The 15,416-nt window shown below is 40.2% G+C and overlaps 1 protein-coding gene across 2 annotated transcripts in view; it reads left to right on the top strand.

Moving 5' to 3' along the window:
• Positions 1–15,416, top strand: part of BANK1 (B cell scaffold protein with ankyrin repeats 1) — a 472,180-nt gene that overhangs the window by 424,191 nt on the left and 32,573 nt on the right. For both annotated transcript variants that reach the window (XM_056566500.1, XM_056566509.1), the window contains exons 17-18: positions 6,017–6,046; positions 10,200–10,273. In XM_056566500.1, coding sequence (XP_056422475.1) covers positions 6,017–6,046; positions 10,200–10,273 — 104 coding nt within the window. The remainder of the gene's footprint in view (positions 1–6,016; positions 6,047–10,199; positions 10,274–15,416) is intronic.

Genomic DNA, 15,416 nt, shown 5'->3' with positions numbered 1-15,416 from the left:
TATTACTCCTAGTTCACTGCCTCCATCATGATAAACCACACCCTGCCTTTATTTTTATTATTTGTTTTGTTTTCTACCTTGATATTGCTCTGTATTATCTGCTCAGTCTCAGTCAGATTCACAGACTGGGAAGGGCCGTTACAAAGCAGGCTGTGACATCATCTGAAGCCATACAGGGAAGAACTTCCTCCCTCACTCTGCTACACACAGCCCAGAGCAGTTTAGTTCGTGAGATGAGCTCTGACTGGATAAGGCTGCACACAACCCCCCTCAGCATTTCCTGAGTTTGGACTTCTGCCACACCAGCAAGAGTCCAAAGTCTGTGAAAAAGATGGGGGGAAATGGGCTCTGGACAAGTAGGGAAACACCTAGTGGCAGCATTTTTAAACAAAGATAAAACATAGAAAACTTCTTTTTTTTTTTTAAACAAAGTACATTAGAAAGATTTTTTATTTACCATAAGGAGTGCAATAGCAAAAATTTGTTTTAATGAAAGTGCCCATTTAAAGTTTTTGTCTGCTAATGCAGGTCTAGAAAAGAATAGTAGTTTGCAAAGCATTGTTTCCTTGGCATTTTCCACATATGCCTCTAGCCAGAATTTCATACATTATTCTAGGTATTGATCAGTCTAAATGGATGAATGCAGGATGTTTGGTAAATATACAAAATGTTAACTACTATACAAAATGTTCTGGTATACTCTCCTTTGCAGATATGTTTTTAAAATTCCAAATACACATGACCAGATAAAAGTCTGTTTAACGTGTCCTACTACAAATAAAAAGAAAAGAAAAAATATATTAAATATGAGTATCCTGGATCTTGCTATGTGTGATAAACTTAATAACAATAAATTATGCTGGGAAATACTTTGGGGGGGGAGACAGTGGGCTCTCTGGGATGTGTAAGAATCTACTACTCTCCAAGTGGTATTTTACCCTTGAGAGGCTACACAAAATAAACCCATTACATCCAGCCAAATGCTGGAAATGCAATGCGGATACCGGGACATACTTGCACATGTGGTAGACTTGTCCTTTAGTTTAGAACTACTGGTCCCTTATACATAATACTATGAACCAGATCTGTAATCTGAATCCACCCCTCCAACCAATAGTGTTGCTTCTACATGTCTTCCCAAGCGGCACACCTGCCGGGTCCCTGCCTCTCGTCAGAATCCTCTTTTCCGCAGCCAGAATCCTTGTCTCCAGATCTTGAAAAGCACAGTCAACCCCCACCCTAAATGAGTGGTTAAGAACTGACTAGATATATAGACTGGAAGAGTTGGCTGCTTGGGAGCATCATTCACCCGCTAAGTTCAATAAAATATGGTCCCCCTGAACTACCTATAGGAAATTCTAACCCATTCCACAAACCCTGCATTGATTCCCCCCCCCCCTCCCTTCAAATAAAAGATGAATGAATTAAATAATAAAAAAAATAAACAGCCTCATTCAGACCCCTGTAAGTTTTAAATTTTTTGTCAAATTGTCTATTTTTTTGGACTAATTTTTGTTCCATGAGCGATTCCATTTTAAGATGTCATGTGACAAAAAAACACAATTTTGGTATTTAGTATTTTCTTTTTGTTTACCTCATTCACCCTGTGTAGAAACTGCTTTGCTTTGGGATGCCTTACTAATTGATTGAGGACAACTGGATCTTTATAGGGGTTTATAACAAGCGCTATGTGGTAGCCTGGGGTTGTAGGGTATATGGGGTGTAGCTGTGCGGTAACTAAAGGGTGTCTGGTTAACCCTTTCTATTCGTGACGCCAGGGTGTGGGCTCCTCTGTAATGCTTGTCCTACCGCCACCTGTCCCAAGAGCGGTAGGGAGGTATTAATAAGTGAATATCCACAACCGGAGAGTTTGCTGAAAACTGTTGAAACTTTTACTGAAGATTTTATGCAGGCTTTATAACAGGAACAGTCTCTTTACAAGCAAAGTCTCTTAGATATTGACAGTGGTTGGGACCTTGAGTGTTTTAAAGTCCGGAGACTGATATGCGCTGTTCCACTGGATTAAGGGGTTTAGATTCAGTCCAGTAGTCACGCTAGCTTTAGCGGGGATTTAGTTTAGGACTCACGGTTTGATTCAGGCTGAGGCCGACAGGCTTCTGGACTAGGGTTGTCTTTGTAAATTATGCAGATCTCAACTCTCTGATGATCCGGAACCCAAGAGCTATGCTGCTTGCTTTGCAGCTCAGGAGTAAGAGAGCGATCATTGGCTGCAGCTCCCTTATATGGGCAGGGGCTGGCCTTAAGCTGATTGGTCTAAAACTTCAGTCAATTATCTGTACAAAGGATCATGATCTGACATGTGACCACACCATGTGACCTCTGAAAGGTCCTAAAGCATAACCCAAAGGAATTAACATAGTCACATGACCGAAGGTACTGCGATGCTATAAAGGTAATTATATTAATATACATTATTAAATATATACACATAAACACTATAAAATTAGAGAAGGAGGAGGCGACTAGGGCCTGTCCCACATGGAGGACCCTACCTGAACGTAGTAACTCTGACTTGGGGACCACCATACAAGGTATGGGATGCAATACGGTACCAGGACACCACATATACATATAAATATAAAGGGGGATCCTAACTAATTGAGGGATAGGGGTGCAAGGAAGAGGGAAATGCGATATGAAGGGGGCAGGAAGTGCTCTCTCTCTCTCTCTCTCTCTCTCTCTCTCTCTCATCATCCTATAAGTAATATATGTAGCAGTCATCCACACACATAACCCATACATTGCCCATCTTCATGGCCAATCAGAACAGTTCCTTAACAAACAAGGTTGCTGAATGTCGTCCTGTAGGTGGTTTATTTGCATTGCAATTAGTTCTTGTTCTTTGATGTCTTCTTGGGTGGGGGATCCTCTTTGTTGTACCATATTGTGTTGACAGATGTCCATCCAAGTTTCCTCGAGAACCAAACATTGGTGGGCTGACAGGATGATTCACAGTCCATTGTGTCCAATATCGCAGGGGCTGGTTTTATGGCTTTACGATAGGAGGTAAAAGGAACTGCTAGCTCACCTCCATTCTTATCACTCAGGTGCAAGGCTTATTGTATGGCAAAAATGAATGATTGTGTAATCAGCTGTTTGCATCAACCACGATTCCTGGAGCCAGTCCTGCTGACGCCCTACACCCATTCCATCCATGAAATTCCACTGCATTCCATTGTCCTCTTCATTGTATTTGAGTCCATAATAAAAGCACATCAAATTTATACTAGTGTGGCCAATGTTGGCTTCCAACATACGCCCCTTTGTGCCTGAATAGTACACAAACTCTTGGGACACACTCAGAATGAAGTCCACACTCTCCTGCAGGAACCTCTGGATTAGGACAGTCCATTAACATTCTGGATCCTCCTTAGGGCCATACTGATAGATATAACAATTTTGAAGAGACTGGGCATAAATGAACATCACACCATTCACTTACATTCACATTCCTATCAATGGGTATACAACAACATAAATTATATAAAATATCTATCCAATATGTTTCCCTATATACAAAGCTACCTGTGCCATTGCCAGATACATAATAATCAAAGACAATACCATAATTACATATAAAAAAAAACTGACAAGCTGAAACTGTATCCATTGGGTTCCTCACTTTTTTGAACAAATTAAGTTTCATGACATCATGTTTTTGCACTTTCCATTGAATGTAATTCACCATGCTTTGCACCAGATGATTTCTCTTGGTGACCAGTAGATAGACTATTGCTTTTTAATTCTTAATAGGATTTTTTAAAATAAATGTTTGATTTTGACCGAAAGAGGGATTAATTTAATTGACATCACAGGTATGGCATCATACATGTACACATCCAGGAACCAGCACATGCCAATCTTGTCTTTGTTTCACAAAGGATCTTCACCCCTAATGTCTCGTCTACCCAAAATATGCTGCAGCTCCTTCCTTCTGAATTCTGCACCTCTACAGTCATCATCTATATGGGCAGATGTTAACTGTGCTGCCAGGGCCCTGGAAGCCAAGCTTGGAGCAGAGACCAAGCATCTTTGTTATCTAGGTGATACTGCTTCAACATAGCTTTGAATCTATTAGATAAAGTTATTGGTGACTCATTTGTATTACATTGTCCAATAACTTTACACAAATGGAGTCTGTCCTGGATGGATATTACTAGAGGACTATCAGCTACCATGCCTGTTACCTCGCCCCCATCTATAGATGAGATTGTGCAGACATTTGTTGCTTCACATTTATGCAATGTAAATTAATTTTCATAAGCAATAAAATTTCACTACCTAACTTTTCTTTCTTCCAATTCTTTTTACAACCAATGTTACCATTAAATTCCTGGCACTGCATCCTCAATGCCATAAACTTATCTCCCAGAGATCCATCTGCACATATCTGGTACTTAGAAGAGGCATGTTTCTTAACAAAATTCTCCACAAGTTTCATGTTGACCAAACTTAATACACAACAAAGAAAACTAACAATACAACCACTCTTACAACAAGAAAACCTAGGCCTCACCTGACCAATACCTTATCTAGAACAATGGTCTCACACAACATATATTAGGCCTATTCACATGTAAAACACACTTCTAAAAACACAAACTAAGTCACACTTACTTTACAGCTGTCACTAATCACTAACAATAAAATGTCATACACAACCTGATTAATAGTTACACCAAACTTGGTAGGATCAGCTTACAAATAACATAAATGATACAATACACTCCAGATTCCTCGTTCCTCGATCTTCTCCTCTTAGAAATTTGGAGCAGAGCAGACTAGTTTCCTGTGGATCCTCTGTGGAATTTTAAATCACCGTCCAATCTGGGGTGCCAAATGTAGAAACTGCTTTGTTTTGGGGTGCCTTACTAATTGATTGAGGATAACTAGATCTTTATAGGGGTTTATTGCAAGCTATACATATAAATACAAAGGGGGATCCTAACTAATTGAGGGATAGGGGTGTAAGGAAGAGGGAAAGGTGATAGGGGCAGGAAGTGCTCTCTCTCTCTCTCTCTCTCTCTCTCTCTCTCACTCATCATCCTATAAGTAACATATATAGCAGTCATCCACACACATAACACATACATTGCACATCCCAAGACATCTTCATGGCCAATCAGAACAGTTCCCTAACAAACAAGGCTGTTAAATGCCGTCCTGTAGGTGGTTTATTTGCATTGCAATCGGTTCTTGTTCTTTGATGTCTTTTTGAGTGGGGGATCCTCTTTTTCATCCAATATTGTGTTGACAGATGTCCATCCAAGTTTCCTCAAGAACCAAACCTTGGTGGGCTGACAGGATGATTCGCAGTCCATTGTGTCCAACACCGCAGGGGCTGGTTTTATAGCTTTACGATAGGATGTTCCTAGCTCACCTCCATTCTTATCACTCAGGTGCAAGACTTATTGTATGGCTTATTGTCCTCTTCATTGTATTTGAGTCCATAATAAAAACACATCAAATTTATACTAGTGTGGCCAATGTTGGCTTACAACGCCCTGCATTTTCAATAATGTTATATATTAATTGTGCAGTCATTTCTGCACAAGGTAATACCACATACACTTTTTACAATTTGTAGAAATTCAAAGCAATGCTATTGCATTGTATTGAATCGATCAGCAATATGCTAGTAGACCCTGCCTGTGGCAGACTGTACTTTCAGATCAGTGATGGCATCCACCTTGAGAAGGCTAACAGGACAATAGATCGCATTTCCGTGGTTTCAAAAGTGACAAACTGCTTACTGCAAAAAACAGAAAAACGACAAAAGCTAAAAATATTTAGCAATCTTTGTTAATCATTCTAACTTCTAATTCACTAAGATAAAATGATAAACAATGTTATATTTATTCAATAGAATATTGTGAAAACATTACATGTTACAATCTTATGACTTTGTAAGGATGCGTGTTGTCTTTAGAAGTAATTTAATTTGTAAAGTTGTATAATATATTCTAAGAAATTGATATGAATTTTGTTTTAACAGATAAGATTACTATTGTTCATCAGCCAAATGGTAAGTCCACATATAATAATTAAAAAGAATCAGTAGCCCGAGTTTATGTCTTCCATTTGTGTCTTTCAAGTGAAAGTAGCCCCTTTTCCAGGTATTCATGTGGACTGTCCATTAGTCTATGGAAGTAGTGTATGACAAACCTGTTGAGGACTATGGCACATTATTCTAAACAATACCAAATTTCACTTGGTGTCACCTTTCCCAAATATTTCTAATTAGAAAAATCTGCTGCATATAGCATGAATTTTTTGACTTAGAAAATCTGATTTTTATTTTTGATGTTTTTTTTTCCCAATACATTTTATTATATATAAAGCTCACACCTCCATTCATATTGAGATTACTTTTTAGCAGTGTTTTCCTTATCATTGCAAACAGCTTATATATAACACATGATCTACCATTGACAATAGGTTATGTATAGAGCTACTTTACACAGGTCACAGAGCATGGTATAAAAGTCTCCCATAAAAGTTAATGATTCGTCTACAGACTGATGTGTCCTATGGCCATCTATACTGCGTGAAAAATAGTAAATAAATACAATCTGGCTCTAACTAGATAAAAAAAAAAACTTCCCTTATCCCATGTAGAGTGTATCCCATATCCCATGTAGCCCAGCCTAGGTTAAAGGGACAATACAATGCTGTATGCATTGCTGCTCCCTCAATACATTTGTCAGCGAATATTACACTATGTGAGTGGCAATGCATACAGCTGCTGTGCAAGTATAGTATATGGTCCCCTTGCTCACCTGGATTTTAGAGCAACCATTTTTGTCTGTATAACAACCTCTAAAGCAATCCACCAGTCATTGTAAAATAGAGATTCAATAACTCCATCCTGTTCATGCTGTCTGGTACAGTAAAATCTCTTCAGACAATTACCCAAAGGTGTATTGAAAAATAAAAACCTAACACCACTTGTCGCGTTAAAATTAAATTATGGTTGTTCTACAGTAAAAAAAAATTCTCTTGTTGTAGTCTACATCAGAGGATCTGTCAGCCCTATCTGCTGCTAAGAGCTGCAGACACTGTTGAATAGTTGTTAGGGTATAAAGGCAAACCTTTCCTGTACAACAGTGGCTTGTGGCACTTGAGCAGCTGGGTTCTGCCTTCTTGATCCCTAGCTGAAAAATAAATAGGCCATTTTATAAGTGACAGCCACATTTAGCTCCAGGAAATGTACAGGTCACTTTTATACTCTAGTATAGACTTTTATACACTAGTACAAAAAGTCCCATGTAGATAAAATGGTGGTCTTCTCAGAGAGGGGAGCTTTCGGTTTTACCATAGTTGCTAGCTTCTTTTGACATGAAGTTGCCCATGTACCTATTAGGCCTCTGTGACGTGTTACATAAGAGTAAGCGTGCTTTGTACATCTGATCATGCATAAGACAACATTAGGTAAGTAAATAAACTATTTAGTTGATATATTTTCTTGCAGAAGACAAAATAACTAAATTATTGTATAGCACATTTATTATTATAACAAGAGTTTTGTGAATTCTATTTGAATTGAGCTTGGGCTGCCTACTTACCATACTGGCCACGTACCATACATGTCTATATCCAAACATTGCACGTGCAGTCATTCAGACACCCATAGAAACCCCACAGGCACCATAAATACACTCAAAACATGAAAGATAAATACACTCATTTCAGTTATGACCTTTGTTCATTTATTTTAACAAATACTATGTTATGGATTTTCTGCCAAAACATAGGAATAAGTCATAAAGGTTATTACATTAACAAGGTTGATTTATAAAGTGCATCAGCAAATTATTTGTCTAGTTTGACTAGAATGGGACTGCTCTACCTCTTAGCTTAGATGTGGACACAGTATTCCTGTGATCACTCCAAGGTATTTGGGTCAGAAAGGTCACTATATAGCGTGCCATTAATACATGTTGGTGAACTATGGTCATTCAGTATATGAACACCATTAGGTCACACATGACAGGGAATCAATTTATCCTCATTTTCATGTTTTTGTGCTCATAAGAACTGATTTACCCACCATAACACTAATGCTCAGAAAACAGCATAATACAGGTTTTCAAGCAGTGGAACTATATACACATATCCCTATGAATTTCTTCTTAAGAAAATAACAGATGGAACAACCCCACTAACCTGAATATGTAAGTGGTAAGTGTAGGTGATACTTACTGATTAAAACAATGTATTCCTTACCCAATCTGTTCACCTGGTCATTAGATATAGCACAATTTTACAGTATGCAAATGAACTCTTAACTGCACTGGAGGCGGGTTTGAAGACGATCTGCACCATTACCCAATCCCCTGGGTCCTGTTTGTGCCACCTCTCTCATCAATATTCATCTCCTTCTCCTTGATAAGCAAGTCGGCACAAACTAGATCCAGGGGACGGCGTCAGAAGTGCAGATAGTCTTTAACCTCCCTAGCGGTATGATTCCGTCTGGAAATTTGTACCAAAAGCGGTACAATTTTTTGCATTGAAATTCCACATCTCCCCCCCGTCACATTCCCCCTCCCTTGTCACATTTCCCCCCCCCATATCACATTCTCCCCCTCCTTGTCACATTCCCCCCCCCCTGTCACATTCCCCCCCCCCTTGTTGCATTCTCCCCCCCCTGTCACATTCATCCCCCCTGTCACATTCTCCCCCCTTGTTACACTCTCCCCCCCCCCGTCACATTCATCCCCCCCTGTCACATTCCCCCCCTTGTTACATTCTCCTCCCCCCTTGTTACATTCTCCCCCCTCCATGTGACATTCCACTCCCCCCTGTCACATCCCCCCTTTGTCACATTCCTCCCCCCCTGTCACATCCCCCCCCTTCTCACATTCCCCCCTCTGTCACATTCCCCCCTATGTCACATTCCCCCCCCCTTGTCACATTCCCCCCCCCTGTCACATTCCCCCCCATGTCACATTCCCCCCCTCTGTCACATTCCCCCCCTTTGTCACATTTCCCCCCCCCTGTCACATCCCCCCCCCCCCCTTTGTCACATTCATCCCCCCCCCCCTTGCCCCTTGTCACCTTGTCCTGCAGCAGCATACACTAGGTTTGCCGGGCAGATTTCAAACCTAGTGTATTTGCTGCAGAACAAGCCCTTTCCCCTTCAGCCAATCACAGGCTTTACACCACTGCGGCCTGTGATTGGCTGAAAAGGGAAAGGTCCTGTAAGATGAATAGAGCAGTGACCAGAGCGGAGGGGAACGACATCTGCAGGGACCGGGATTAGGTGAGCAAAAGGTTTTTTTATTTTCTTCCTTTTTACTTTTACACTTAGCTCAGTGTTTTTCTACCAGGGGGCCTCCAGCTGTTGTGAAACTACTGCTCCCAGCATGCCCGGACAGCCTTTGTCTGTCCGGGCATGCTGAGAGTTTTAGTTTTGCAACATCTGGAGGCCCCCTGGTTGAGAAACACTGACTTTTAGTATATGTCTTTACCTGCTCTGGCCGGCCCCCGACACGAAAGCCGACCCGAGCAGATAATCACATATTTTCCCGGGGCTGCATCACTATATCGCAAAAAGCAAAAATCGCGATTCGATTGCTTTTGCGATATACTATGCAGCCCGCACAGCAACTCTGCAATTCTACCCCGAGCGTGACTCGGGGTTACCGCTTCGAGCAGCGAAAATTAACCCCGAGTCACGCTCGGGAATACCGCTAGGCTGGTTAAACCCATCTCCAGTGCAGTTGAGTTAATTTGCATATTGCAAGATTTTGCTATATCTTGGAAACGACTGAATGGGAAAGGGTAAGGAAAACATCATTTTGCTCAGGATAACCAACAGATTTTACTTGAATGGAGCTGTTTCCCTGCATGGTGAGTGGCTGGATTGCCATTGTGCAGGAAAGCAATAAGAAGGGGCCACATTGCTACATCAAAATTGGTAGGAATTCCAGAATGTTTCTAGCAGTTACATTTTTTTATTTACATTTTTTTGTAATTGCTATAAATTGTCCCTATAATATTTTTTTTTTAGTTTTTTTTTTTTTGTCTATGGAGCTTTGTTAGGGCTTGTTTTTGGGCCATGATCATGGACATTTGTAAGTAATTAAATATACTGCATGTAAAAAAAAAAAATGTTAAGACCAGAAAAACCCTTTATTGTCATAAAAGAATACAAAATAGCTTTCTCTTTTTTTTAGCTTTCCCTGGCAAAAAGAGGACAACTTATGGAATGTTTGATAACAGCATTTACCAAAAAACTAATAAATCAGCAGTAAGTTCCATTTATTTATTTATTCATAATTATCAATATGTATGTTTAATTGCTATTTTTTTTTTTAAATGGGCACTGTCAGAAACAAAAACTTTTGATATGGTGTAAAGCATGCAAAACCTATAGGTTTTGCTATTGCTTTCATTAGAAAATTTTCAGTATTTCATACTGAAAAAGCCAGTCAAACAACTGCCCCCCTGCCTGCTTGGACACATTCTAGTCCTGATGTGTGCATGCATCATCACCTATGTCATGGACACACTTTCTTGATTGACAGCTGTGAGCGCAGGGCTCATCACTGAAGGAAAAATCCTCTCACTGACAGCTTGTGTCCCGCTACTGTCAGTGAGGAAAATCTGGGAGTTGTAGTTTTGCTAGTGCTAGGAGAGATGTGAGCAGACAGCATACTGAGGGAGGGGGCGGAGACCTGCACAGTGAGGCCACGCCCCCTCCCTTTGAGAGGAATTCAGACTAGTGTGCTAAATTGAAAGTGTATTAAAAAAATAAATAAAGGTGCTATAGACATGGTCAGGATTAGGTACTGAGTGATATATTAAAAAAATGTTTTTTGTTGGATCTAACAGGTACGCTTTAAAGGAAAACTGTCACCAAGTTTCCCCACACTAAACCCAATACATCGGGTTATGGTGTGGGTGAACAGTAGTCCATACATGGGTCACTTACTTTTTTATGTTTTCTTGTCGTCGAGTTGTTGTCCGCTAAAGTTCTGCTGTTTGCCCTTCACTTGTGCTCTGAAGGCGTGTCCCCGCCGGCAGCCTTGCTTTGGGTCCCGGAGGAAGGGGCCTTAGCGCTCCCCTTGTACGCATATTCATTTTCCCCCTGAGCACAGCACATTGGGAGAGCAATCTGTGCAGTGTAACTGCGCATGTGCAGGTCCCTCGCTACTCCTGACTTCAGAAAGAGATACTTCCGGGTGTAGCGAGGGACCAACGAGTTACACTGCACAGAGCACTCTCCCAACACGCTGCTCAGGGGTAAAATTAATATATGAACAAGGGGAGGGCTAAGACCCCTTCTTTTGGGACCCAAAGCAAGGCTGCCGCCGGGGACACGCCTTCAGAGTGCAAGTGAAGGGCAAACAGCAGAACTTTAGCGGACAAAATATAAACATAAAAAAGAAAACATAAAAAAGTAAGTGACCCACGTATGGACTCCTGTTCACCAACAATATAACCCAGTGTATTGGGTTTCGTGTGGGTGAACTTGGTGACAGTTTTCCTTTAAAGGGGTTCCCTGCCCCTAGACATCTCTTCCCCTATCCAAAGGATAGGGGATAAGATGTCAGATCGTCGGGGTCCAGACCACGGGGACGTAGGATCGTGAAGTCATGATCTTCCATCCCCGTGGTCGGGAGGAATTAGCCTGAGAGCCTCCAGCATTTCCGGAAGCAGTTACAGGTGGGTGCAGCTTGCTATATTGCGGGGGTCCCCAGCGGCAGGACCCCGGCGATCTGACATCTTATCCCCTATCCTTTGGATAGGGGATAAGATGTCTAGGGGCGGAGTACCCCTTTAAGCGTAACAGAAGGTTTACATGCCAGATAACACTATTTTTATTTGAAAGCTATCAATTTATTAAGCTAGTCACAAAATGACATTTTGGGACATGTTGAGCCATGAGGAAATGAGGAAGGTGAGAAAGGACACATCTGTATGTTAATTTCTCTACTAATATTTTTACTCTAGATCACCCCGTGAATTTTTTTTGGCATTCTAAAAGCCAACAATTTTCATGTTTCCTTGGATGTAATGCTATGAGGGCTATGCGTACGCCACAGGTCATTTTAAAGAATTTTTTCATTTTTATTTTTGACTACATAATTTTTCCAATTATTTTTTAGATCTACTAGGGAGCATCAAAATGTTATCTTCTGATTACTGCTGTCATGCTGTGGTATATTAAGTATACAAAGCATTATTCATTGTCAATGTAGATCTGTGAGGCATTCTAATAGGCCGTGTCTCTAATTGGCAAACAGCCATGACTAGCGTGACAGTCTATATTAGGCTCCTGGCTTTGATAAGTCGTTTAAGGGATATCAGTGGATGATAGTGGTAGATCGAGAAAGCATTGACTGCTCACCCAGTAATCACACACCTTCTGTGCGCGGATCCACCAGTCCCGCCTCCGGCTTCAAAAAGCAGACAAAACGAAATTATTGTCCAGCACCAGGATGTGGATAAAAATGGGTTTCTTTATTCAATGAAGACAGCTACATACATGAAATCTCTGACGCGTTTCACGCTTTCGCGCTTAGTCATAGAGTGGCATACAACACATAAGAACACATATATATACTAAAATTTCTTCTCACCAATTGGTGATAAAACAGATGGAAAATACGAAAAGGATCCGGATATTCAGAAAACATGTACCGGATTTACCAGAAATATACATTGTATTGTGGGCACAGTGTGAATAACGTTCAAGCCACAAGCGAAAACTGTGATAAATATATAAATTTATCAAAATGAATATATACTATATATAAAAATATATATATATTAGAAGGGTGTCATGTATGTAGCTGTCTTCATTGAATTAAGAAACCCGTTTTTATCCACATCCTGGTGCTGGACAATAATTTCGTTTTGATAGTGGTAGATCCCTCCCTTTGTAAAATCACTTAGATGCTATGGTCATTATTGACTGATTTATCTAAGAAGTTAAACTGTCAGGATAGTATGGCATAGTTCCTCTGAGGACTTCTGCCTGTACTGTATTGTTATGGCATGTCTCATCAAAGGGATTACATAAAAAAAAAAAATTTATAGTCTTCTCACAAGTACATATAGTCACATACATTGGAAAGTTCTCATAACTTGCATGTTATTATTACTAAGCTTTCACATCTTAAAGAAGTTTTTCAAACATTAAAGGTGAAATATACTAAAACATAACTTCTATTAGCTCCAATGAAAACAAGCTGGTGCTGAATGTGATTAAAAATGTATTTTTCTATTATTCTCATGTCTGTGTGTTTAAAAAAATAAAAAAATATCATATTAATAATATAAAAAAAAAAACTGTCTGTGTCCCTAAACATTAAGTATAGACCACATGCACAATGTGCCAAGTTTGAATGACACAGAAGTCATACACCTCCCACTGTTAATGCTGGAAGGGGACAATATGTAAGCTATTTAAGACCCAAATATGTGCCATATATTGTTATTAAATGCATATGCCCATAAATTAATGAGGTGTTGAATATGTATGTACAGCACAGTGTATGCCCATGATGTACTAAATGCTAGGTGAGAACAGCTTCCTCACCACATGACTAGCTGTGAGTATTCCTGGCATCTCTTCTTCAGCACCGCCAAGCTTCATCCAGTATAGGGTGATGAAGCTGGTTACCGACCTGAGAAATGCATGTCGGTACTATACAATGATTACGATATTCCCATGTCAATCCACCAATAACTCACTGTACCTGATGTGAGCCATATGAGTGGTCTGAGCTTACCCACTTATGTACAGGGTGGGCCATTTATATGGATACACCTTAATAAAATGGGAATGGTTGGTGATATTAACTTCCTGTTTGTGGCACATTAGTATAAGTGAGGGGTGAAACTTTTCAAGATAGGTGGGGACCATGGCGGCCATTTTGAAGTTGGCCATTTTGAATCCAACTTTTGTTTTTTCAATATGAAGAGGGTCATGTGACACATTAACCTTATTGGGCATTTCACAAGAAAAACAATGATGTGCTTGGTTTTAACGTAACTTTATTCTTTCATGAGTTATTTACAGGTTTCTGACCACTTATAAAAGGTGTTCAATGTTCTGCCCATTGTGTTGGATTGTCAATGCAACCCTCTTCTCCCACTCTTAACACACTAATAGCAACACCGCAGGAGAAATGCTAGCACAGACTTCCAGTATCCGTAGTTTCAGGTGCTGCAGAATGGGCAAATCAAAAATTGGAACAGGACCCTCGGTTTACGCAGAAGATTTTGTTCAGTGATGAGGCAAACTTTTATGTGAATGGTAAAGTTAACAAACAAAACCACCGCTATTGGTCTGACACTAACCCACATTGGATAGATCCCTCCAAGACTGTTGGAACACAAAAATTTATGGTATGTTGTGGTATATGGGGTACAAAGATAGTGGGGCCATTCTTCATCAATGGAAACCTCAAGGCCACTGGATATGTGAAATTGCTACATGATTATGTGTTTCCCTCTTTATGCACTGAAGTTGGCACATTCCCTGAGTTTTTCCAGCAAGATGGTGCACCACCACATTATGGGTGTCAGGTCCGAGCATTCCTAGATGAACAGTTTCCTGGAAAGTGGATTGGTCGTCGTGGGCCAGTTGAATGGCCCCCAAGGTCTCCAGATCTGACCCCCTTAGACTTTTATCTTTGGTTTCATCTGAAGGCAATTGTCTATGCTGTAAAGATACGAGCTGTGCAGCACCTGAAACTACGGATACTGGAAGCCTGTGCTAGAATTTCTTCTGCGGTGTGGCTATCAGTGTGTGAAGAGTGGGAGAGGAGGGTTGCATTGACAATCCAACACAATGGGCAGCACATTGAATACATTTTATAAGTGGTCAGAAACTTGTAAATAACTCATGAAAGAATAAAGTTACATTAAAACCAAGCACATCATTGTTTTTCTTGTGAAATTCGCAATAAGTTTGATATGTCACATTACCCTCTTCCTATTGAAAAAACAAAAGTTGGATTAAAAATGTCCGACTTCAAAATGGCCGCCATGGTCACCACCCATCTTAAAAAGTTTCCCCCGTCACATATACTAATGTGCCATAAACATGAAGTTAATATCACCAACCATTCACATTTTATTAAGGGGTATCCATATAAATGGCCCATCCTGTACAATACTGGGGAAAGCTTAGCAGCATCTTCTTACCAGGCCTATAGCTGGTTGGTTGGAGGAATAATTCACTGACCAACTCCTTACATACTTTTCTTAATAGAGCACGCATATGACATGTTAATACCTGTTTAGTTTTATATCTACTACACATGACAGTGCTCATTCTATTATCATTTTAAAGAGTTGTAAACTAATATGGTTATAATTATACTTTATTATTCGAGATGAGCGAACTTTTCAAAAATTCGATTCGGCCGATTCGCCGA

Source organism: Hyla sarda, chromosome 1 (genome assembly GCF_029499605.1).
Source record: "Hyla sarda isolate aHylSar1 chromosome 1, aHylSar1.hap1, whole genome shotgun sequence".
Lineage (NCBI taxonomy): Eukaryota > Metazoa > Chordata > Amphibia > Anura > Hylidae > Hyla > Hyla sarda.
The sequence above is the reverse complement of the archived record's forward strand: the minus strand, read 5'-3'. Positions and strand labels throughout refer to the sequence as shown.